The sequence below is a fragment of the Lissotriton helveticus genome, chromosome 5_1 (assembly GCF_964261635.1).
Source record: "Lissotriton helveticus chromosome 5_1, aLisHel1.1, whole genome shotgun sequence".
Lineage (NCBI taxonomy): Eukaryota > Metazoa > Chordata > Amphibia > Caudata > Salamandridae > Lissotriton > Lissotriton helveticus.
The window spans coordinates 395,557,099-395,583,930 of NC_136065.1; the positions used below are offsets into that span (position 1 = coordinate 395,557,099).

The 26,832-nt window shown below is 46.7% G+C and overlaps 1 protein-coding gene across 2 annotated transcripts in view; it reads right to left on the bottom strand.

The window, feature by feature from the left end:
- The window catches only part of USP48 (ubiquitin specific peptidase 48), a 725,601-nt gene that overhangs the window by 668,966 nt on the left and 29,803 nt on the right, over window positions 1-26,832 (bottom strand). For both annotated transcript variants that reach the window (XM_078642611.1, XM_078642612.1), the window contains exon 4: window positions 25,795-25,922. In XM_078642611.1, coding sequence (XP_078498737.1) covers window positions 25,795-25,922 — 128 coding nt within the window. The remainder of the gene's footprint in view (window positions 1-25,794; window positions 25,923-26,832) is intronic.

Genomic DNA, 26,832 nt, shown 5'->3' on the forward strand with positions numbered 1-26,832 from the left:
AGAGAGATTGGGCGAAGGCTAGATAGAGTAGTGGGATCGGCCAGAGGTTTTTTCTGCAATGGTTTAACTGCAGGTTATCAGTCGATCTAAACTTTGGAGTGGTCAATGAGGTGAAAATTACATTCCGCTATACCTTTTGAGCCATTTATATATAAATAAAAAAAAATTAAAAAATCACAATCCTTCCACATGGTCAAATGCTGTAAGGATTAAATACACATGGAGAAACTTTAGAACATGATTTATTTGATCTCTGAGCAAGACCTAAACTTGCTCCGCTTGGACAGTCCTCTTTTGGAACTTTTTTTTTTTTTTGTAAGACTTTATTAGTAGTTGCCAAATGTATATTGCAATCATTTTACATCCCGGAGGCCAGCCGTCCCACACATGTTAGTATATCTACGTTGTTACACAGCTCTTTAGCCGACAACCTTCCGGTCCGGCAGCAATTTGTCGACAATTTAAGTAAGGCATTTCGATGATTTGTAAATGATCTGAGTCGTCCTACTTTTAATTAAATCACAACACAACTTTAGACTCATTAAAGATTAGTTATCTGTTTATACCGGTATCATTATATATTCATTGTCTTATGCTAGTGGGTGTCCCCGGGCGCCTATCCTGTCCCCTCTGGTCCCTTGGTCCTGCAGTTAACCAGTCACATTCGTATCCCAGACCCCTTCTCGACCCTTTTCGACGATCTCCAAGTGTATCATTCATCCATCTCCTCCTCATCCCCTGAACTATCAATATCTTCTTCACAAAGAGGTTCGCACAGGTCCCCCCGATAACTGTTCCAGGGCTGCCAGATCCTATTCCATTCTCGGGGATTGGCTCTCATCTTGTACACTGCTCGCTCAATCACCATGAGTCTGTCCATAGCCCTGCACCACTGTGGTAGAGTCGGTGTGTCTGCCACTCCCCATTTCTACGCTATATCCCGTTTGGCAACCATGACCCCTACTGTTACCCATTGCTGCCCCTGACGCGTCAGATCATTCTGTCCCCACACATTCAGCAGGCATACACGCGGGTCTGGCGTTAGTGATTTCTCTAGAGTTTGGGAAATGGTGCGCATGATTTGTCGCCAGTAGTCAGCAATAAGTGGGCCATCCCAAAGTGTGTGTAGTAATGTCCCCTCTCCTCCACAGCCTCGTAGGCAGTTTGGGTGCTCCGCCCTGTGTATTTTGTGCAGGGTAGTTCTGGTGTAGTAAACCCTGTGCAATATCTTAAACTGTACCAATCGAAATCAGGCCGAAACGCCTGCTTCCCTCGGGGATGCCAGTGCGGCGTTCCAATCTGCCTCATCCATAGCACCTAGCTCATCCTCCCATTTCTCCTTTAGTCTAACCAGAGGGTCCGGAAGGTTATTCAGTAGTTTGCGGTATGTGAGGGACGTAGCGCCCGATTGCATAAAGTCAGTGAGCAGACGGTCTTCCAACGGTGAAGATTCTGGGATCGTCGACCCTGGCTCGATAGCTGCCATCAGTGCATGTCTTATTTGTATATATCTGTAGGTTTCGTCGGGGCCCAGCTCATACTGCTGTTGCAGGTGTGAGAAAGGGACCATTCCATTGCTAGTCCATAAGTCTCCCACCGTGGAGATTCCTATGTTATCCCATTGGGTAAATCCCTTGCTAAATCTTAAACATCCTAGCAGTTTAGTGTCCCATAAAGGTGTGAGTTTTGTTATAACACCTCTCCATTTGAGTCTTGTCTGCGCCCTGTGCCATAGCATTGCAGTGTGTTTGGTTGGGCCTATGAGCTTCGCCGTGAGACCCTGGTTGTATAACGGGGCCAACAGGCTGTGCGTACCTAGTTGCGCTCTGTCTGCTAGATACGCCGGGTCATCTTGTGGGGGCGTGGATCCACTGGTTCATCACCTTGAGTTGCGACGCCCAATAATACAGTTGTATATTCGGCAGGGCTATCCCGCCATCGTACCAACCTCGATTGAGTTTTATATGTGCTACCCTGGCTGGGCGCTCTTCTCATAACAGACCCGTCACCACCGCCGACACCTTCTGGAAGTAAGAGGGTGGTACCAAAATTGGAGCGTTTTCTAATACATAAACGAGACGTGGTAGCGCCATCATTTTAAACAGTGCCGCTCGCCCCAGCAGCGTCAGGGGGAGGGCTGTCCAATGTCTCACATCTGCTTTTAAACGAGTGAGTGGTGGTAGCAAGTTCTGCTTGTAGAACACCGCAGCGTCTCGAGTGACATAGATTCCCAGATATTTAAACGAGGTGTCTGCTATAGTCAAGGGGCAGTCGCTAGGAAGGTTCGGAGCAGGACCCTTCAGTACATAAATGACAGATTTTGTCCAGTTGATCGTATAGCCCGAGTTTATTCTGTGTGTATCACATAGTGCCAACAACACCGGGATGCCAGTCTCCGGGTCAGACAGATAGATTAGCATGTCATCAGCATAGAGGGAAACTATCTTCCCAATTGCTTCCCCAGTGCACTCCTCTCAATAACGGGGTAGTCCTAATGACAGTGGCTAGCGGTTCTAGGACCAAGGCGAACAGTAGGGGGGAGAGCGGGCAGCCTGGTCGCGTCCCCCTAGCTAGTGGGAACTCTCGGGAGATGTGGCCATTTGCAGTTACATGTGCAACAGGATTCGTGTATAAGAAGTCTTATCCAGGAAATAAACTTAGGTCCGAAGCCCATATGATCTAACACCGCGAAAAGATACTGCCATTCCACCATGTCGAACGCCATTCTGGCATCTAATGATAGAATGGCCGCCTGTCCTGTCAACAAGGGGGCTTGTGCCAGTGCTCCGTGCACACGTCGAAGGTTCAGTGCCGTGCTCCTATGCGGCATGAAGCCCGATTGATCTGGATGAATCAGGTGGGAGAGGTGGGGCATCAATCTGATAGCCAGTGTTTTTACCAAAATTTTTGCCTCAGCATTAAGAAGAGAAATCGGACGGTATGCTGCACACTCGGTGGGTAATTTACCCGGTTTCGGAATGGCCACAATGGTCGCCATCCGTTGATCCAGGGGCAAGGTTCCCTTAATTTAACTCTCCACTAACATGGCCAGCAAGGGTTTGCTCAGTACGTCTGTCATTGTCTGATACCATTCTATCGGGGACCCCGTTGGGGCCCAGCGCCTTACCTGTGTGAAGCGCATTGATCGCCGTCTGTATCTCTTCTACCGATTGGTCCGCCTCTAACTCGTCCACGGCCTCCTGTGACAGGGTCGTGGTTTGCACCGTTTGGAGCGCTATCATTGCTGCTTCCGCCGTGACTTCCACCTCCGGGGTATATACCTCTTGGAAGTGGTCTGCCAAGACTTCTATTATTTTCGAGGGGCGTGAGTGCAGCATTCCCTCCGAGTCCCTTAACTGTAATATGTTTCTGCAGCCTTCCTTTTTTTTATCTAGCCAGGCCAGTAATTTACTGGCTTTGTCCCCTATATCGTACACCCTGTGCGCTGTCGCCTCTATGTTCTCAACTGTCCGTCTTCTAAGGTGGTCCTCATGTAGTTTCTGGTGGAGGCGTAGCGTGTGAAGTGTACCGTCCGTTGGGCTCGCCATATGGGCCGCATTAGCTGTTTCTAGTTGTAGCTCTAAGTCCAGCAGTTCCCTCTTCTGCATGCGCCTGTGTCCCGCTATTGTCGTAATCGCCTGTCCTCTCAATACCGTTTTATAGGCCTCCCATAGGGTCGTGGGGGATGGTACAGAGTCTGCATTTTCTGTAAAGTAATATCGGGTCGTCTTTTTCAATTCCTTGTGGATGTGTGGTACCTTAAGATACCCTGGGTGAATTGGGTAGACTCGTTTGCGGGCTCTTACAGAGCACGACAAGCTCATCGTCAGAGGGGAAGGGTCCGAGATACCCCTGGGCCGTATCTTCATGTCATTTATTGTGAGGTGGCCCTCTCCTAGTGTAAGGAAGTAGTCAATACGGGAGAGGCTGTTATGGGTCAAGGAGTAGTAGGTGTATTGTTGGCCTTCAGGGTTAAGACGTCGCCATATGTCTATTAGTCCCTGTGCCTCCATGAATTCACCGAAGCGGGACGGTCCAGGAGTGTGCGTCCGGACCGGAAATCTATCCTGTATATTATGAGCCACTGCATTAAAGTCTCCCCCCACTACAAGGTCTCCCTCCGGGAGGTCCAACAGGAATTTCCCCAAGTCAGGAAGGGCAGTCGCGTGTAGCGCCGGAGGTATGTACACGGACACTATGTTAAGTGATTTTCCTTCCCATTGTCCACAAGCTGCTGCAAAGCGGCCGTGATCATCAGTTTTGGTGGTCTGTAGTATAAACCGGGATGCTTTCTTCATTAAAATGCCCGTCCCACGGGATCCCGATGTAAAGTCTGAATGTATTATCATGCGGTAACCTCGCCTATCCAGTGCCCTGCTGGCCGTGCCCACTAGGTGTGTTTCCTGAAGAAGGATCAGATCATGATTTATTCTTCTGATACTCTGCAAGACCAACCCCCTCTTTATCTTGTCTCCCAGTCCCTGCACGTTCCAGGACATCAACCGCAGTGGAGTTACCATCCCCGAGTGAAGATCCCCCTCCAGGGTATCAGTCTGTGTATCCTGTGCCATGGTTTGCCTGTAAAGGTGAACATGTTCGCAGTACGTGTTGGCGTCGTTGTGTCCGGCCTATACCCATCTGTGTGGTCGCTATTTCTTGCTTGTAGGGACGGGCATGCCTGCACTTGGATTGGCGCCATCGTGCCCGGCGTGTACCCACCAGTACATCGGTATCTGTGTAACTTACCCAATCATTAAGAGTCAAACAAGTCAAACAATTAAACACTCCCATCCCCGTACCCCCTGAAGTCCCCCCCTCCCTGCCCCCCTGCTACACGGACTTCAAACTGCCCGCCACCCCAACTTAGCAGAGTGCCTAACCCATCCCACATAGAAACACAAGTTACTTGCTCGTTGGGGGTGAAGAACACTACGGAGTCAGCGACCCCTCTCACTCTCCTCGGAGGTCCTCAGCCCAGTGTTCATGGCAGTCTATGCGGCAGTTCCAGAACTGATAAATGTTTCAAATCCTCCGGACTGCTATTCCTCCGTCTCTATGTCCCTGTTAACACTGTCTCTCGCCGGTGAGCGCCTCGCCTGGTCCTGACTCCTGTATGTCCGTGCGTTCTTCTGTACGTTGACCTTTCGTGCTCCTGCCAGAGCGGCGGGGCTGAGAAGCCGGTCTCCAGCCCTCTAGCCAGTCCTGGGCTGCATCCGGATTATCGAAAAACCATGTCCTGTTGTCCGCTACCACCCGTAGTTTAGCTGGGAACAACATAGAGTACGGGATCTCTCTCGCCCTTAGTTCTTTTTTGACATCCAAAAACGTCCTCCGTCGGCGGGCCACTTCCGCTGTATAGTCTGGGAAGAAGGCCAGAGTGGAGTTCTGGATCTTCACTCGAGGGGATACCCTTGCCGCCTGCAGGATGGCATCCCTGTCTCGGAAGTTGAATAGCCTCACCAGAATGGGCCTGGGAGCTGCTCCTGTCTTTGTCCGTCCTCCCGGCACCCTATGCGCCCTTTCAACCGAGAAGAAGGTCGACAGACCTTTAGGCTGGAGTTTCGTTCTGATTAAGTCTTCTACGAAGAGATCAGTTGCTCTGGTACCTTCAGATTCCGGAACCCCAAGGATTCTTATGTTGTTCCTCCTAGAGCGCCCTTCTTGGTCGTCCAGCTTCTCTTTCAGTACTTTATTTTCCGTCGCTAATCTCTCCATCGCCGTCTGTAGTTCTGACACATCCTCCACCAACGATTTAGTGACCAGTTCCAGCGATCCCACCTTCTCAGACATTTTGTGAAGATCTGCTCTGATGAGAGTTATTTCGGTAGAGATTGAGCCCACTGTGGTTTGTACCTGCGTTAGCGCCCGCATCACATCGTCTAATGTCGCTTTTTTCACCCCTGCTCCATCTGTCGTCTTCGTAGCACTTGATCTTCCGTCTGTTGGGGGAGAGGCACTCTTGTCGCAGGTGTATCGTTCGATACGTGTATGTGTTGTGCCACTTTTGGAGCCTCTACCTGCCATGGTGTCTGTTATTACCGTGCCACTCACAAGTACCGGTGTGGTTTCCTCGAGGGATGACACAGAGGGGGGGGGGGGGGGGGGGGGGGGGGTAGTTGTGCTTCTGAATTAGTCGTCACTCAGGCTCATGCGGCACAATCCTGCGTTCCCACAGGCCGTGCCTTGGTCGATGCTGGCGTTGCACGTGTCACATTCAAGTCTCTTATGACACCTCAGGATAGGTGTTTATGCTCAGGTGACTGTTCCTTCTGGCTTGGCACCAATTGCTATGCGGTAACGCCCCCTCCCTGATTGGTATGGCCGAGGGCAGAGGCTCTCTCACTGTTGACCCCAGTCGGTATTGCCTTTATCAGGATTGCGTCTCGTAACCGTAGTGAATGGCGCTCCGCTGACTTCTCAGGGTAGTGGTGTATCTCGACGTTGTGGCAGTCCCGTTCAGTTGCCGGCGCTGTGCGCTCCGCTGTGCCACCGATTGCACTAGCCTCCAAGGTCCACGCTATTGCTGACCAGGCTAGTGGGAAGGACCCCCTGTACTGCATGCTGGTCACCACTGCCCCCAAGTTTGCGCCCGTTTTCCGACCCGCGGCAGCCGTGAGACTCCGTCCGCCACTCAAACAGTTCCAGGGGGGAGGGATGGAGGGGGATCCCGTTTATGGCCGTACGACGCCTTCACAGTCTCCGGTTACATTCAGCCCCCCTCACAAGCGGCACTCGATATTCCGGCGGTAGGACTCCGCTAGTGATTCGCCGCCTGCCGTGTCATCCCTCCGTCCCGCCTCAATCATGCGCGCTGGTGCACAGGTACCGCTATCTCGTTGACCGCCGTTATCTCCGGTCTCTGGGCACTTCCGGCTCTTCCTCGTCATCCTGGGGGCACTTCCGGCCGGCTTCTTCGGCCACTGGAGTCCCTGGTCTCCCGTCAGCTCTCGGCCGCTGGAACACTTGGCTGTAGCTCTGCAGTCCGGTCTCGGATTTATAACGGAGTTCCTGCCGCCAGTACTGCCCGGTCCTAGGCCTCTGATCCCTCCTTCAGAGATTGAATCTGGCCACGGATCAGTGTACGGATATCAGGAGAGGCCGCTTCTCTCTCGGAGCTAGTCTTCTAGGCTGCCGCCATGCTCGGCTGCTAGCCACGCCCCCCCTTTTGGAACTTTTTATAACCAAATCTGTAGTAGCAACATTTGAGTTAATGTTGAATCCCATCTGTAATTAATCATGCCTGTACAACAAAAGCATCACACTTCTATCATACTGAGTTTATTCAATTCTGAATGTATTTCAGCACTTTTCCACTTTTTGTGGCACAGGGATGTTTAAATAACACAACACCTTTACAAATTACATCAGCAAATCTGCCTTGTTGTCCCATTGCTGTACTGTGTATGTTGTTAGGCACAGGTTTAATGATAACAAATGAAAGAATGGTACTTACTTACATCTACATCCTTCTTCAGAAAAGAAGTCAAAATTCAACTACCCAACAAATTCCTTTCACACTAAGGACATTCCTCCCCTTGCTCATGAGCGACTCTTTCCTGCTTGTTTGTCGTTGCATCTTGTCATGCCTTCGCCCATATCCCCGAGATCCCCAATATGTTCCGGCATATACCAGCCATCTACACACCGTTCTACACACCATTCTGACACCTATCAAACTATCCTCATGCCAGTAGTTATAATGGACTATGGCCCACATGCGTCAAAGCAAAAACCCGTTGCAAACGGGCAGATTCTCAGAATCTGCCCCTTTGCGACCGGTATTTTTGAATTTGGGATGCATCATCCCAAATGCAAAAATCGCAATTCAAGTAATCTCTAAATTGCGATTACTTAAATTGCCATTGCATTTAAGGAATCGCAAATTGAGATTCCTTAACTGCAATGCAAGTAAAAAAACTAGCGATTTCGCTAATAGGGGATGCATATTACCATGAAGTTGAACTTCATGGTAATATGCAAAAACTTTGAAAAATGCACTAAAGTGCATTTTTCAAAGTTCCATTTTACACACACACGCCCTTGGGGCATGTGTGTGTGCAAGATGTACTCATATGCAGATTTCAGGGGTGCAACAGGGTGTCCCTTTGACACCCTGGCACCCTTGAAATTGCATTCTTTATTTGAGATTCTCTAATTGAGAATCGCAAATCGAGAATGTCTTCCCATTCATTCCTAGGAATGAATGGGGAGGTATTCCTTAATTGCGAGTCACAATTTGCAAGTCGCAATTAAGGAAGGTTTAGAAATCTCTATTTTTTTAACCAATTTCTATATGCATAGCCTTTTGCTATTCCTTATTAGCGAATCCTTATTTTACGCTAATAAGGAATCGCATATGGCATTTTTGATGCATGTGCCAGTAAGTGTTCAGATCTCTCCTTTTGCTAATATTATCTTCATGGCTTCAACTATGTTTTTTTATACTGCCTATTGTTTTGTACCATACCTCCTTGGTTACTCCTGTAACGCGCTTTGTTCCCCAAAAGGGTCTTGTTTGTGCTATAAAAAACTCTAAATAAATAAATAATTTTCTCTTCTATAAAACATGGATACTTGAAACATTTTTAAAATATTTTCTATAGCAAGCTGTTGCAAATGATGGCGAAGTGAAAGACCACTCACTTTTTTAGTAGATAGACCTTTAGTGAGGTTTGTCTATATTGGGTGAATCATTTAAGTGGAAACATCAAGTGCCTTTCAATTACAATAAACAAATCCATACAATTACTTTACTTTGGCTATTTGCCATAAAAGTAAAACAAATAATATATGACATGAATTAAATCCCATAAAATTTTAAGTAGCAAATAAATACAGTAAACATATGACAAGATAAAACGGATTATAGGCACTAAAATACACTATTTAAAATAAGCAAACATTTAAAGGCACATCTTTTGCCTAATCCTCCATATTGCAATAAAAAGCGGGATACACCAAAAAAAATAAAGACTTTGCCTAGCCTCAGTTTTTAAAATGCGAAAAGCAATTTGATAATCCCAAAAACCAAAAAGCAGGCAACCTGGAATAATAAACTTTTTCTTGTTTTTAACATAAGATGGCCAGAAACACAGAATATTCACTTCTGACTCCCTATCTGTCCAACAACTAGGGCAGGTGCATCATGTAGGGCTCGCTTCTTGCCCATTTGACAGTAAAAGAGCTTACGGGTAGGGTGCTGTATCTGAACTGCATTACAACCTCTGGTTCTGTTTACCGATCCATACACCCTACCATGGTCAAAGTATCTTTAATGTATTTTATCCAAGGTATGTTTCCCGACCCTGGGATCCCCAACACTTCTTTGAGGCCAGTTCGATAGGAGTACAGTTCTTGCGAGTGCCAGATCCACCTCCAAAAAAGTAAGGACCTGATCCCCACCTCCTCAGTGATAGGCCTTACTCGCAGGTCAAGCATAAGTGGTGTACTATTAGGTAGACCCAATAGCTGACATAGGAAGCAGTTCTCACTAACTAGAAAAGCATAAACATCCTTATGCCCCCAAAGCTCCTAGTGCCTGCATTTTATAAATTTGGATTGCTGGAGAGACTGGATGGAAATGTGAGTTGTTTTGTGCAGTTATCAACACCCCACTGTGTTGGGTTAATATAAGCCTTCTCTTTTCAATATGACATCTCCCATCAAAATCTTCAGTAAGGGTCAGCCCCACGTAGTCAAAAACACTAATACCATTTAGCTTGGGATTAACTGGGGTAGAATGGCTGGGAATTAAATTAATACATTTCCTTTTATCTATGTTTATCTCAAGATCACTCTGGAACAGACTCTCTCAAAACCACAGAGTTTCTGTAGCCCCATCAGTGGTTTTGATATGAGGAGGGTATCGTTCGCAAACATCAATATTGGAATCTTAGTATTAACCAACCATGGCACAGCACCATCACAAATATCAAGAAAGAAAACAAATTGTTTACAAAAAGGGAAGAGGGTGGGGGCAAATACACAAACCTGTCTTACCTCCCGATCCACAGGAAAGGCGTCTGTCAGTTCGCCCGAGGATCCACAGCGGACTTGTGCAAAATTATTGCTGTGTAATCTGATTAATAAAGTCAGCAGATACACCCAAATCAGCCAAATCCTGCCATGGTCTCATACGAGGTACTAAATCAAACGCCAGCAATAGGTCGATGAATGAAATGTATAGGTTGCCTTTATTTAGGACCATCGTCTTCCAGAAAATTAATTGGAACTGGAAGACCTGGTCCACTGTACTGACACCCTCCATGAATCCTGTCTGGCAGGGAGATAGTATTTCTTTTTCATCCATCCATAGTTGCACTCGAGCAAGGAGTAAACTACTAAAAGAAATGTGGATACAGTCGATTACACTGATGGGCCTGTAATTACGGGGATCAACTAAAGATGCCTTTTTTAGGCCTAGCCTAAGCAGCCCGCATGCGCGACATAGTAAAGAGACCTTTAGCCATAGATTCCCTTTTTGAGGCAAAAACGTGCACGTGTTGCATTGTTTTGAATGGCAACGCGTGCATGTTTGGTGATTCCCTTGCGGGAGCGAGCGGCACCATCTGGTAGCAATTATCGTGCTCGCTCCTGCAAGGGAAACGCTGCCTGCTCTCACCCCCATCCACCCCACCCGCTACTTGCGCGAGGCGCACGCACTTGTTTTCCTTTTCTCGCAGAATCCACCGGGAAGCACCAAACGGCAAAACCAAGCTACATCTCTACCCCGATTTATAACATCTTCTGGACTTTTCTACTTTTCCAAAAATATTACAAGGCTATCGTAAGAATAGTACATTAGTCATCTGCCTAGTTTTAATAGGCCTGCCAGTTGCCGACTTTTTTCTCTTTCTTTCATCATGTCAGAAAACCGTGCAAGTGAAAGGGTGATCTTCTTAAGGTCATTCCGGGATCTGCAGCACCGCCCACTCTCTAGGCTCTTCTGGAATTTCTCTGACAGTTCAACGGAGCCTGACGTAGGTCTGATGCCATTCTTTACTGGAGGACGAGACCGTCCGTCAAAATGGATTCACCTATGGAAATGAAAAGTCGGAACCCTCGTCAAATTTGCGCTTGTAGTTGATATTGTTTGCTTTTAGAGAATGACGCCCAGAAGAAAATTCCGTGACAAGAGTGTTGGGTGGGATGACTGCACTTCTCCGTCAGGCGTTCTGTTTGTTGGGCGTCGATCCCGTTTCAGCTAGACCCGGGTGCTGCTGCTCTCATAGCACTGTTGCATTCTTTAGGCTCTCTCAAACAGGGTAGAATGTTGATGTTTTTCAGAGTTTTCAATGTAAAGCGAAATTGACCAAGAGGGAGCGGTGTTAATTCTCGAAGGATTTTGTTGCTCCGCAAATGGACCTGGGCAGCATATACGTTCAATATCAAATAAGATCTCAGAATGTGAAACACATTATGCTTCACAATGAAGACTGACAAATATGCTTAAAACCATGAACGTTTATTGAAAAATTAAAGGCATTACAGAAAGTAAAGTGGCAAGAAGTCAAGTCAGTCAATTTCTAAATGAAGCATGACACTCACACAATACAGTATATGAAACAGCAGAATCGAGTTTAAAATAGGTTTTCCTAGCCTTGGTGTCAGAAAGGCTAGATTTTATTACAGCTGCAAAAACAATTATTGATGGACAGAATGCAGAACAATGTCATACATTCACCCCAGTACAGAACTGCCAAGCCATGTCTTTCCTGGACCGGAATCAAGCATCCAAGGACCGGTTTCTGGCTATCAGCCTTCATCAGCCTGGATAGCTTGACTATAGTGGTGTGGAGAGCATGGGACTCACGTCTGAGCATACCCATCCCACTCGGGGTGACAAATGCAAAAACAACAATTGATGGACAGAATTCAGAACAATGTCATACATTCACCCCAGTATAGAGATCTAGGCCTAAATCCATCGTTTTTTTGCACTCCACACCACCCCAGGTTGACCCTGTGCCTCATGGGAACAGTCCAGCCCGAACTGCCAAGTCATGTCTTTCCTGAACCGGAATCGAGCATCCAAGGACCGGTTTCAGGCTAACAGGTCCTTGGATGCTTGATTGCAAAAAAACGATGGATTTAGGCCCAGATCTCTGTACTGGGGTGAATGTATGACATTGTTCTGCATTCTGTCCATCAATTGTTGTTTAGGTCTCGCCTGTCAATGCGCTTGCGCATTGAGATTGCGAGAATATAGGGGCTTATCCAGAGGTGAACCAAACTGGCGATTTCATCCAGTCCCCATGAAAAGCAAGCTCAATGCGCAAGCGAATTGACATAAAGCGCGTGCACATCAAAGCCAGCCAGCCATCTGTTCCCCAGCGTGGTGCCTCCAGCAGCTCTTAAAAAGGTATCCGCTCCGCACCCTGCTGCATCAAAGGCTTTCATTTTGCGGCCGCATTTTTTACTTTCATTTCGCGGCCGCGTTTTTTTTTTTCAGCCCCTGTTGTGCCGCCCGACTTGTTTTTCATGCTTGTTATTTCAAGGAAACTTTCCCTTCTCACTGGTCCACTTTAATGAGCCATTCCCTGATTATATCTCCACTTTATGAAACCTTTTTCCCCATTAGCATGTAAGCAGAATGAAGCATTTTTCACAAGTCCACTTCAAGGTGCGTGTCACCGTTCACAAGTCTGTTTTGTTTGTCTATGCAAATATCGGCTTTAGAAAGCTTTCACCCCCCCCCCCCCCCCCCCCCCCAGGCCTAGCTACGGGAGCCTTCACTACACATATGCCCACTTTAAGGACACATTTCTTGTTCACAAGTCTCCGATCAGGCCCCTTTCACTGCGCGCAGGATAACGTTTGCCAGGCTTCCCCGGGCACGTATCTACTTTAACACCTTCCACGCTGATGACGAGCTCAGCTCATCGTGAGCGTTACCTGCCGTGTGCTCATGACCAGCTGAGCTCGTCATGTAACGCGGTAATTTCAAAATTACCGCGTACAGCGGGAAAAGCCGCTGCAGCGATGCGGTTAAAGCGCCTTTCTCTGCTCCAAGTGGGCTTTAGACGCTGCTGAAAGGTCGGCTTTAGGAAGTATTAGCTTGATCACAGTTCCTCGTTAGTGAACATTTCCGACTCCCATTTGAGGGGGCTTCCCCCGCTGACAAGTGTGTTTTTGCCTATGCAAATATCGGCTTTAGAAAGCGGTCACCACCCGCACGCACTAATGGAGCCTTCACCACACATACTTGTTGTTCCTGAGACTTTTGTACCACAAAATGAATGACCTGAAAATAATTCAATGTCTGGCATGCATGTATACATAGAATGACAGTAAGTCATATCATTTAACTGCAATTGAATTTTCAGCTGAAAATTTATGTGCAGTTAAATGATATATTTGTAAACTGCAAATAGAAGTTTTCTCAAATGTCTTCATTTTAAACTTCACAAAAAATCACCGTCCCAGCTCCACCCTACCACTTTTACGAATATTGAAAGGCTAGGCCAAGTCACCAAAACTTAAGTGACAGAGAGAATAAACCTTTGTTACAGAGCTCACCTCTGCAACTCTAAGGAACACAGGGTTACCAGCAGCGGTTCAGTTTTGAGAGGGCACATCTGGAAGTGATTGTAGTGATGACAATCTTCACTCGCTCGCACCAGACTTCAATGTAATGCCTCCCAAGCTGCTCCCCCCCGCCATGAGACTTCAAAGCAATGTGTCATCATTGTGACCAGAAACCACAGAGCAGTGCATGACATACAAACTTGACTGTGTTGTGATTGTCATGCGTGTTCGAGTAAGCACTTCTCCAGCTCTCTTTTTGTCTAGGTTTTGTTTAACGAATCCCCCTGCATCTGTGTGTCTGCATACTGACCCCTCCCCCCATTGTTTATCTGCAAATGTGCATGTGTGCCTCTTTGCATGTGTGTGTATGTGTCAGTATGTCTCGTGTTCTCTGCATTACCATTATGTTTCATGTGCATATCTCCTCATCCTCGTGGTAGTCTGCAGGTAGGCGTGCATGTTTGCCTCTGCATGTCTGTGTGCAATGCATGTATGTCTCTGTGAACGTCTGTCCGCAAACAAGACTGCGTGTTTCTATCTTCCCTTTTTTAAATACATGCTAAAGTCTATGTGTGCATGTCTAGATGGTTTCCTTTACTTGTTTTTTATCAACATTATTGCAGTTTCCTTTGCGAATATGCGAACAAACTCCCCGACCCTACTTATTCCTCCCACTCCCGCTTGCTACCCTGCTCCTCCTCCCCCGCCCCCACGCCTCGCACCAGACTACCATTTGTCGCATTTAGACTACCTGCTTCCCCACCCGACTTGAAAGGCAGCCTCACACACCAACATTTGTCACACCACAGGCTCCTGCTCCCCCGCCCACCCAGAAATACCGAGAGCTATTCCCTCCCACTTGCTGGCGCCCCTGCTCCCCCACCAGACTTGAAAGGAAGCCTACTTTAGTCTCTGCAATATATGTTGTGTGATTTATGCCCAAGAAATTTTTATCTGTTTTGCTCCCACTTCAACATTTATTATTGGGAGAAAGCCAAAGCCGCCTCCTTCCTTTCTATTACCACCCACCCCTACTTCTGTTGGAACTTGTGACTGGGGGCGGGGGCTGTGCATGAGGCAGGTAGCTTTATTGTGGCTACCTAGATCTGTAGCGCGCCTCAAGGAGCTTGGGGATCGACAGCATTGCCCAGCTGGCTGTCCATGTCTGCTTCTTCCGTGCCATCTTGCCTGCCGCCTTTCACTACCATAGATCATCTTTGTTAAAAAGTAGTATTTGCATGTTTTGTAAAACACTATGCACGCTTTTGGGAGCATTTGTGGTGTGCACTAACACCAGCCACGACCTACATACTTGCAGATCCGAAACGCAAAGGTCTTTAGTCTCTCCTGCTTAATACGATCCTTATCTGCATGCTTTACCACCTTCCCCCTGCCCCCTGAAGCTAGAATACTGCCAGTGATGTGAATTACACTGCATCGGTGACTGGCCCCTGCTCCCGTGGTATGCATTTCAAACAGTTTCACAACCATATGTCCCCTTCCGCCAGTCAGCAATATTGAATATTTTGTTAGCTTAAATAGATGATTCCTTTAGCCTGCTTCACTCGGCAACACCACACCTTCACTCAGCGCCACCCCAGCATCACTCAGCGCCACCCCAGCATCACTCAGCACCACCACAGCAACACGCCAGCATCACTCAGCGCCACCCCAGCATCACTCAGCGCCACCCCAGCACCACTCAGCACCACCACAGCATCACTCAGCACCACCACAGCACCACTACAGCACCACCACAGCACCACCACATTATCACTCAGCACCACCACAGCACCACCACATTATCACTCAGCACCACCACATTATCACTCAGCACCACCACATTATCACTCAGCACCACCACCTCAGCACCACCACCAAAGCACCACTCAGCAGCACCACCACAGCACCACTCAGCACCACCACAACATCACTCAGCAGCACCACCACAGCACTACCACAGTACCACCACAGCACTACCACAGTACCACCACACACCACCACAGCACCACTCAGCACCACCGCAGCACCACCACAGCATCACTCAGCACCACCACAGCATCACTCAGCACCACCACAGCATCACTCAGCACCACCACAGCATCACTCAGCACCACCACAGCATCACTCAGCACCACCACAGCATCACTCAGCACCACCACAGCATCACTCAGCACCACCACAGCATCACTCAGCACCACCACAGCATCACTCAGCACCACCACAGCATCACTACAGCACCACCACAGCATCACCACAGCATCACTCAGCATCACCACAGCATCACTCAGCACCACCACAGCATCACTCAGCACCACCACAGCATCACTCAGCACCACCACAGCATCACTCAGCACCACTACAGCATCACTCAGCACCACTACAGCATCACTCTGGAACACTACAGCATCACTCTGGAACACTACAGCATCACTCTGGAACACTACAGCATCACTCTGGAACACTACAGCATCACTCTGGAACACTACAGCATCACTCTGGAACACTACAGCATCACTCTGGAACACTACAGCATCACTCTGGAACACTACAGCATCACTCTGGAACACTACAGCATCACTCTGGAACACTACAGCATCACTCTGGAACACCACAGCATCATTATGCGCCTCCACAGCATGCATCACTCAGGGCCTCCACAGCATGCATCACTCAGGGCCTCCACAGCATGCATCACTCAGGGCCTCCACAGCATGCATCACTCAGGGCCTCCACAGCATGCATCACTCAGGGCCTCCACAGCATGCATCACTCAGGGCCTCCACAGCATGCATCACTCAGGGCCTCCACAGCATGCATCACTCAGGGCCTCCACAGCATGCATCACTCAGGGCCTCCACAGCATGCATCACTCAGGGCCTCCACAGCATGCATCACTCAGGGCCTCCACAGCATGCATCACTCAGGGCCTCCACAGCATGCATCACTCAGGGCCTCCACAGCATGCATCACTCAGGGCCTCCACAGCATGCATCACTCAGGGCCTCCACAGCATGCATCACTCAGGGCCTCCACAGCATCACTCAGGGCCTCCACAGCATCACTCACAGCCTCCACAGCATCACTCACAGCCTCCACAGCATCACTCACAGCCTCCACAGCATCACTCAGGGCCCCCACAGCACCACTCAGCACCACCGCAGCATCACTCAGCACCACCGCAGCATCACTCAGCACCACCGCAGCATCACTCAGCACCACCGCAGCATCACTCAGCACCACCGCAGCATCACTCAGCACCACCGCAGCATCACTCAGCACCACCGCAGCATCACTCAGCACCACCGCAGCATCACTCAGCGCCACCACAGCACCAATCAGCACCACCACAGCACCATCACAGCACCATCACAGCATCACTCAGCACAACCCCACCATCACTCAGCAGCACCACTCAGCACCACCACAGCACCACTCAGCACCACCACAGCACCACTCAGCACCACCACGTTATCACTCAGCACCACCACAGCACCACTTGTTCAAATATGTTCTCTCAATGTTTCAAGCTTTATTACAAATGTCACAAAAAGATGTTAAATAATGCTATAGGTGTCACATTTGCAAATTCTATAAATATTGGCATTTACAATAACAAAATTAATACATATGCTATTATAAAAACATAAACATAACTTAAAAAATGATTACATTTACAAGATCAATAGCTCCAACTTTTCTAATGCGAGACCTATTGCATTTCCAATGCTTGTTTTGCATTTGTCACCCCGAGTGGGATGGGTATGCTCAGACGTGAGTCCCATGCTCTCCACACCTCTGGAGTCAAGCTATTCAGGCTGATGACGGCTGATAGCCAGAAACTGGTCCTTGGATGCTTGATTCCCGTCCAGGAAAGACATGGCTTGGCAGTTCGGGCTGGACTGTTCCCATGAGGCACAGGGTCAAGGCTGATTTGCATATGGCCATGTCTGACCTGGGGTGGTGTGGAGTGCAAAAAAACGATGGATTTAGGCCCAGATCTCTGTACTGGGGTGAATGTATGACATTCGTCTGCATTCTGTCCATCAATTGTTGTTTTTGCATTTGAGTTTAACAGCAGCCAATAAGATAAGCATTGGCATAGCCAATAGGTCTCGCCTTTGGGACCTTATAAGTGTTTCGTTATCCAGCACAATATCCTTGGTACAACAACATCTAGTGTTGCATGGCCAAACACTTATGAGGTCCAAAAGGCGAGACCTATTGGCTATGCCAATGCTTGTTATGGATGGAGATACTTTTGGCCCCTCCCCAAGCAGGAGGGATTGGTGCTCCACCCAGGATGTTGTTAAATATTATTAGGAAAAAAATATGGACCCCCCCCCCAAACATCTATTTTGCTCCCGTATAAGCCTCACTCTCTACATTTACAAGTTCCCTTAAACCATCAGCTACCAGGGAAAATATCTCACCCAATCACTCCTCCGAGTCCATTATACTAGCCCATCTGCACATGTTTGTTGTCAGATGCAGCCTACAATAAATGGGGTCTTCAATACCAGTAATCTTACCAAGTGCGGGAAAGTCAGCCTCAAGGACTAATGTGATGTAATCACTATCACATTGCTGTAGAACAAAACAAATCAATCAGTGGCCAAGCCCTTATATAGACTAGAATATAGCCAGTGAGACTTATCCCTGAAGCATGATTCACAAGTGTCCCTTCGGTGTCAGACATTGATCTCCAATTCAAAGGACGCAGACCTATGTTCAAGGAAACAGCATTAATTTATAATGTCAGAGATGATCCTTAATTTGTGCCATAGCTAATCAAGGGATAACCCAGACGTTCTCTTCTTCAGAAGTAAGAGTTACAACATTATCACCTAAAGGGCTCAAATTGGCATTTCAAGTCGCCACCCACAACCTTCAAAACACTCCCCTTGACTACTGTCATATGGCGGTTAACAGTTTAATTATAGAAGAATCGTGTGAGGTTCCATCTGGCCTCAGATATACATTATAAAAAAGACAGTTTGGGACATGGTAGTCACCGCAACACAAATAATATCTGGGGATGTAATAGTACTTCTTTAGCTCTGCTTTTTAAGCTGGCCTTAACCCATGTTACAACCCACCTGAAGGCCTGCCCCTTCCACCTGAAATCGCATTTTTTGCTAAAGTTGGCTTAACCTGATTGAAACAATGGCCTTACAGACCAGATTTCCTGGAAGAGACAGAGTGTAGGTCAATAAACTGCCTACTTCAGGATGTTCAACTTAGAGGCTAATCCTGCTATATTCCAGGACAACATTTTTGCTGCTATAGGTCAAATTTTTGTCCCAGATGCCTTAGGGTCATTCAAACCCAAGTGATCACCATTACCAACCAGGGGAACCGATCAGAACCTGGGGAGGCGGCAATCCCGTGGAATCCTTCAAGCTCACCTCCACATGGTCTGGATCCACTGGGGAGCTATCTTTGCCACGGTCCATAGGCCTAAATATCCCGGCAGCATTTACGTCCCACTCGGCGTCATGCCCATCATAACTAAGACTAGGGTCAGAAAAGTCCTATTGCACCTTCCCTCCCGGTGATTACAAGCTTTACCACAATTCAGTTTGTCCCTGATGTTTCATATTGGAGCGAGAAGCTAGAGAGAGCCTATCAGGGCAGTGGCTAGTCACTTCACCGCCTCTAGGGCATCAAAACGATTCAAAGTGGGAATCCTAAAATCAACAGAATCCCGCATGTGCCTTACCGGATCCCTATCAGGTCCATTACAAATATATGGTTTTATTGCAAGGTTGTCAAATTCCATAGGGCAGGTTGAATTATAGAAATACCCCTACGGTACTAGCTCAATCCTGGTCGCTCTCCTAGGTAGTAGGATGGGGCCAAATAACAACCACTGTACCACTAGGGGAGGGAAATCTAAAAATCATAATTACCACCGGGGCCCTTGGGCCCCGATCCCAGCCACCCCACTCTTCGTGTAAGCAGAATCTCATTAGCCGTATAATAGGGGAACTTCCTGTGTTGGGCCATCCAGTTTAAACATTAGTCAGTACCTCTTGTCCCTCCTTTTGGTTCATGTTCAGTTCAGGAACATGACCCAGGACAAGAATATAGTGGCAGGATGCTGGTGGAAAGTTGATCACCGGCTGACTGTGTGGGGATTAAAGTAGTTGATGTAGGTGGCCGAATCCTAAGCGTTGCCAAGTTAGTGGGCAATAGGGATCCACTCACTCCTGCTGCTTTTGCAGTATGTGGAGCACCCTCATCCATAATATCTGTCCACTCTCCTAGCTATTGACAGCATCTCTAGCTACATTTGCAGCTGCACACAGTTGCTGGGTATCAGGGGTCTTTGGCCAGTTTGCGTTGACTCAGTGTTTATGACCTGAGCACCATCCTTAACTACTACAATGGAACATGCAGCTCGATTTGAGTGTGATAAAATCCCATCACCATTTATCCTTCAATATTTAGACATTGTCCTAGGAGAAAATTTCTTTGAGTTTAATAACACCTACTACCAGCAAGTCCAGGGAGACAGCATGGGGGCGGCCTGTGCCCCAAGTTTAGCATGTCTTTACATGGGACACTTTGAGGCACAGAACATATAATGAGATGGCCCCCTTCTTTGAAAATGTCTGCTCTTGGTCTCGGTTCATCAACAACATTTTCTTCATTTGGAAGTGGGACCAGGAATCCCTAGATGAATTCACTAGCTGGATTAACGTGGGCGACCCCAATCTCAAGTTCACTGCTCAATCTAGCAATTGTAAACTTGAATTTCTCGATGTCTGGATCGAGCACCGAGACTCCGAACTACAAGGTTCACTATACACCAAGCCTACGGCTAGAAACACGCTACTACAGTTCAGCAGGTACCACCCCCGCTGCCAAAAGGAGGGTATCCCCTTCAGTCAGTTTCTCAGTTTATGGAGAAACAGTACGAATATGTATGAATTTCTGAAACAAGCCGACATTCTAAAAGTGAAATTGCTCACTTGAGGATACCCCACAAAATTGATCAAAGACTCTCTGAAGAGGGCCAGGTATTACAACCGTGAAACCGTTGGTATGGGTTACCGGGCATTACAACTTTAACCATAAAATACATCAGACCATCAATGCCCAATGGTATTTACTGAGCATGGACAACTGTGAACACAAGCTACCTAAGCTGTTGTTCGCATTCAGAAGAAACAATAATCTCAAGAATCACTTGGTGAGAGCCAAGAACCAAGAATTTACACATTTTTGTCAAAAGTCCATTACTGGCAGCCAGCCCATTAAAGGAAACCACTGATGTGCTTCCTATCAGGCCCGCCCCAAAGCTAGTCAGTGATACCATCCAAGTGAATGAACGAACTGTATACCTCTTTGAAATGACCAATTGTCGTTCATCCAATATTATATATGTCATGCTCTGTCCGTGTAATCTGGACTATGTTGGAGAAACAGGCAGAGAATGTAGGAGGAGAATTGGTGAACATAAGTCCAACATCCGACTCAAGAAGCATTCTACCCCATTGGTGAACCATTGGTCAGAGATAGGCTATACGGAGAATGACCTGAGGTGGTCCATTCTAGAGAGTGCAACCACAGGCAGGAAGGGACCTGACTGCCATCAGAAGAAAAAGAGGTTTTCTGTATTTTCCTCCTTAACTCACAGGAGAAAGGACTCAATGAAATCTGCCCATGGGAGAATGCGCGATCGTATGACGAATCCATCTTCCCTTATTTCAGTTTATTCCAAATACCCTACAACGAATTTCGTATTGTCGCCATAATCTACCTTTTCTGATTGGACCTCCGCTGCCTGGTATCGGTGACCCCGCTGAATCCTTTTTTGTGTCCCTAGCTGACAATGGTTGTTCCCTTCTCTTTTTCATTTTTTATACTCGTTTTGTCCCCCCTTTGATTCCTCATTGCAATCTTATTCTATACCTGTCTCTTGGTTAGACTGATGCTATTTCACATATGTTGTTGTTCCCCATCAACTTTTTGTTCTCCCTCGCATTGTGTTTTGTGTTATTTTTGACACTTTGTTCGTCTTTGCCTGAAATGGCTATTGTGTTCTGTTTTCCATTATCCATTACAGCCCGCTAGCTCCTGAGCTCTAAATCTTCACCATAGGGAGGAGACCTTTCCGCCTGGAAATTTTGGCCACCGTACTTTTAAGATGACCTCATAAACTCACTTATCCTTCAGCCTGTCACATTTTGTTTACTCATTGGCGTCTCCTATGTCTAATATGGCCACCGCATTATCCTGGCTATACCGAGGCTTGGGGCAGTCCTCTTTCTTTTTCCATCTCTCACGCTGCTGGGAGGCGCCCGAACCACCCGATCCTAATGGTTGCCGCGTTTGGATTTCATCCGTTATATACCCCTCAAACGTATATCTTGTTCCTTCAGCTGATTTCGCGGACTGTCGGGAGCCTGCTTTCCCGCACGCCGCAGGAGGACTTAAGCAGCTGCGTCTGCCAAGTATACACAGGAGTCTCTCAACCCCTATCCCCCCTTTTTCCCTACCTAGGACACAAACACTATGTGTGCCTATCCCCTCCCGTTAAATGACTTAGACCCGTTTGTCTGTGTATCCCTTTTGCGGCGTGAGATGGACAGACATGCAATGTTTGCGGTGTCTGCCTAGAATCCCCATTGTCCCGGGTCACCCGCAAAACATATATATTTACAGATAGAGACTCATCTCTGTTTTGTCCCTTGCATCAGCCTAGCTCTCCACTTTTTACTTGGCGCATTAGGCTAGACACTCTCCTTATGATTGACGTCCATTTGTGGTCTCCCAGACCGGTTGATACTTGGCATCTTGGGATCTTTAGTCTAATTATTTTCACCCTTATTTTTATAAATGCGGCTATTTCTTGTTTCGACCAGTGAGCTGCCCATTTGGGCGATCCTTTTCTCCTTTTCTCGAGATAGGCCATATTTGTTATAGTGTTTGTTTATCCCCTTAGATGGACATATATATTCTTTGGATCATCTTGCATTTTAAAATTCCCTCGTCCTGTAGCCTTAAGAGCCCACTCCTCAGCTGTATCCATAATAACGTATTGGTAAGCTCTATTCTACTGCACGGAATCATTGAACAGGATCATGTACTTTCCAGAACCTTTTATCGTCCCCCCCTCTCATTTTTGTTTAGATTGTCATCCCAGATCCCTCTTGTTCTTTCAGATCCTGTGTGTTGAGCTGGTCTCACATAATTTTCTCTATTGCAGTTGATTTATCTGAATGCCCCCTATCAAGGTAGATTGTGCATATGTTTGTGTATAAACCCTCTGGCCTAATATTGGTCACTATATTCATACTTTTAAACCTCACATGAACGTGGGTGAGTTTCTCTCAGTCTCCGGTCTACCCTTGTCCTATTCCTTTGTGCGCATTTCTCTCATTCATGTATTTATATCCGTTTATGATCATATAAAATTTGCCATCTTATTCCGCTGCTAACGTTTAATTCTCCTTGTCAAAATACGCTGCATACGTTGAAACTGTATGCCTCTGACCTATGTAATCCTTATTCACATGGCATGATACCCATTGTCTTACATCACTCCATTATTCCAGCAGGCGCATCTTCCCTGGTGTCCCACATTTGACCTGGTCGCCCTGATGAAAGTGTGACCCACATTGGGTTAGACACCGAAATGCGCGTTTGCGCTTGAGAACCTCGTGCCTCCGCATATTTCCATCTTCCACAACTAGATGACGCACGAAAGTCTACTTACTAGGTTGACCTTTTGTACATGAACTTGAATCGAGTTGGATCATTTACCACATTACTAATGATGAATTGCTCGAGTGGTTAGTGTATGAGTATGCATGTATTTGTGGTTGTGAGTATATTCTTAATTTTGGGACTCCTTTTATATGTATTGTTTGCACCAATGAAATTATGTTATGTGTTATTTTTGCAAACCTTGACAAAATATTGTAAATAATAAAAAAGACATCTATTTTCTCCTAACATTTTCTCTTATCTATTTGGGGGAACTGTCTTGTTAGTTAAGCGATGTTCTAATATGTTAGTGACTTCCCGAGCACCCAGATATCATTCCCAGGCAGGTTTGGGCTCTCTTGACTGTTTTGGAAAATCCCATCATGGCCCTTTTTGACGGAATCCATGCACACTAACAATGTGGGAAATACTTGATGGAAATAGTTTTAAATTCTCGCAAAGAAAGATTCCATGAGGTTCACAGTCTAGTAAGGTGCACGCAGGAACCCTTCGTCATTAGAAGTTGAAAGGTAAAAAATATTCGAATCTGTACGTGGGCTAGCAGGGACTGGGGGGGTGGGGACAAGGTTTATTGCCGGGATCGTTTAGCAGCACGTCAAAGTCAAGAGTTAGCTTTAGGTCATGCCCCATTTGAATTAGGGCCCGGGTTGCTCCCTCTGCATTACCTTGATTATTACCCATCCCCGGGTGATCTGCTTTGCTGTCTACAGCAATTGAATTAAGTGATGAGGAATCAGTGGGGTTTCCCAGTAACAGTCTCCTCTCCGTCAATGCTGTTTCTTTGGAGATAATCCCCACCGCCCTTTGCCACATTTTGTCTATATTAGTAGTCCTGAAGGGGTGTGGAAGGGAGTGCACTCTAGTTGGATCTCCTGGGCCTTTACGTTTCCCAATTGTGACTTTGGCATCGGGCTGCAAAGCTGTGCTGCGTTGTAGGTATAGGTGTAGGAATTCGGGGATGGCCGGGTGCGGATAGATGCAGGAAGCACTACTGAGTGATGGGCAGCACTACGAACTAGCTGTTGGCGCTTTGAAAGGTGCACACATGCAGCTATGTGTCTATGTTGCACCCCCAAAAAACAGGCACAGATCCACAAATGGCATTGCAGTAGAACTCAGTTTCATTATAGCAGACTGCACAGCAGCCATCCACTTACCTCCTCACCCTGGTCTTGCTAGTGCTGCCGCCTCCACTCACACTAAATAAAATAGTTGCAATTATAATTTGTAGCGAGCAGACAGGCATTAGCTGAAACTTGCTGGAGCTGCGAAGTCTCAGTGCACATTTTAAAGCTGCTGCCCCCACTGCAAAAAGGACAACTTTACCTTACAGAGTTGCCCCTTAAGGTCCCAAATGCAGTGGTATACCTGTAGTCTCTAATCATCATGCACCGTCTGACCATGCCGGACCACCCGTTCTGCTGTACCCCCAAGTCCACCCACCTCAGCAAGCGGACAGGGCACAGTGACTGAGCGGAGAGCACGGAGGCAGCAGCAATTATACAGCGTTGAAGATTCACCGGAGGACAACAGAGGAGGGGTGACTCATACTACCGTTTTAACCATTCAGGGGGTAAGGGGGAAATGGGGAAGAATACAACTGACTGTATCAGTGTGGAAGGGAAACTGCTTGACCCGGGCGGAGAAACAACGCGCCGTCCTCCACCTTGCTTCTCCGACTCGTGTGGGCAGGCATGATCATGGCTTCAGGGGGAGGGGCAAAATGTACTACGAAATCAGCTGTCACTCTCAGAGCAGTTTGCATCATTGCTTTGCTGAGCTAGCTTAAATGTCTCTGAAAACAGATGTGCACCTCACGTGGCGAAGCTATTATGGACTGATAACAATGAATCTCCAGTCTTGGCCTACATTTAGCAGAACCGTTCTCTTTCCAGGTCCTACCAAATATATTCACCTATTGAAGTTTCAATGCTGAAACAAATGTAATGCTCATAATTTATGAACAGATCTGAAGGGAGATATTAACCCCTTCCACGCTGATGACGAGCTGGGCTCGTCATGAGGTAGCCTCCTCGCACGCTGATGACGAGCCCAGCTCGTCACGTAAAGTGCGCTTTTAAAAATCTCAGCGTACGAGCGGAATTCCGCCCGCACGCATGCAGTTAAATAATTTGCAATGACAATGCCCATATGTGTGACTTGCATTTCCAAACCAGACTAAAATATTGAAAAAGTTGCTGTAGTGAACAAACAAAACAAATAATGGTTTTCTTTCTACTATGCATCCTTGTGAACACCAATTTAAAGTTGGATTACTCAAAGTACTTTAGAGATGTAAAATATTCTCTCATGAGCTGCAATGACAGCATTCCATATGAGGTGCAACAATAGACCAGGGAGCAACAGGAAGGCAAAACAAAAATCCTTACTAGATAAAGCCAAACACCCACAATATGTATAATAAAAAATAAAAATAAACTTTCAACAATTGGTCATTGGAGACAGCTGCACTGTCAAGCCAGACTTTTCCCACCATTAAGTACTGCTGATGTGCCTTACTATCATTACCTGTTGCTGTCCAGTATCCAGGCCCAAGGCTTTGACGAAACATGATGGATCAATGTAACGTCTATTGCTGTTCTGGAGCAATGCAAACAAGTACTGCAGGTGCTCACAGATGGTTTGAGGCTCATATTCTGAAAAAGAAATTCAAAATGTTAGCAAACGACATTGTATCAGGGTATAATCCTAAAGCCATCTCTAAGAATGTAAGTCAAAGAGACCATGCACATTTGGCAGCTTGGCAAACTGTCACAATCAAAGAATTTTGTTTACAACTTTTAAGTCAGCCTTGCATGCTCATTTGGGAAGAACACAATGAGATACCCAATAATAGGTATTAGATAGGTCAGTACGTTAGAGGATTTAGATTCCATATAAATCGAATAAACAACGGTCCATGTTTCTACAGTACAAACAGGCCTTGAAAAATCTACTCATCCGTTCGCTACGACAATTCAGAATTTGTCTGTTCGAGCTTTTTTAGGACCTACTGGTCCGTTATGGCGAGTGAACTTGAGTTGGAAAGGAACATATGCTCTGTTCACTCACAAAGTAAATGAGCAATAAAGACGCCTTTAAATCTTTTTTTTTGTCTGAACACCTATGCTCTCTGTTCAAGGTCAGAGGTCAAATGTCAGTCAAACTTTAGTAATTGCAGCTTATCTTTTCCTGGAAAATGGCGTTTACTTTTCTCTCTCTTACTACAGTTAGAGGATTTTAAAAGTTTGTAAATAAATGGAACACATATTTCAAAATATATCAGGAAGTGTGATGCACACAAAGATTTAAATAATGGCAAAACAAATTGGAGCACTTTGCTTTGTGATGGGCAAATTACAAATATTTGCAGAAACTTGATTTACAAACATAAGTATTTGTAACAAAGGCCCTCATTACATTATTGGGTGGAATCACTTCCGTCCGACACCACATCAGTCATGGGATTCAAATAGGCAGCAAACACCATCAGGAACCAATCCGTAGCATGAGGCTCTTACAGTAAAGAAACTGTCAGCTGAGGAGTCGCGCCTTCCCCCCAATCAC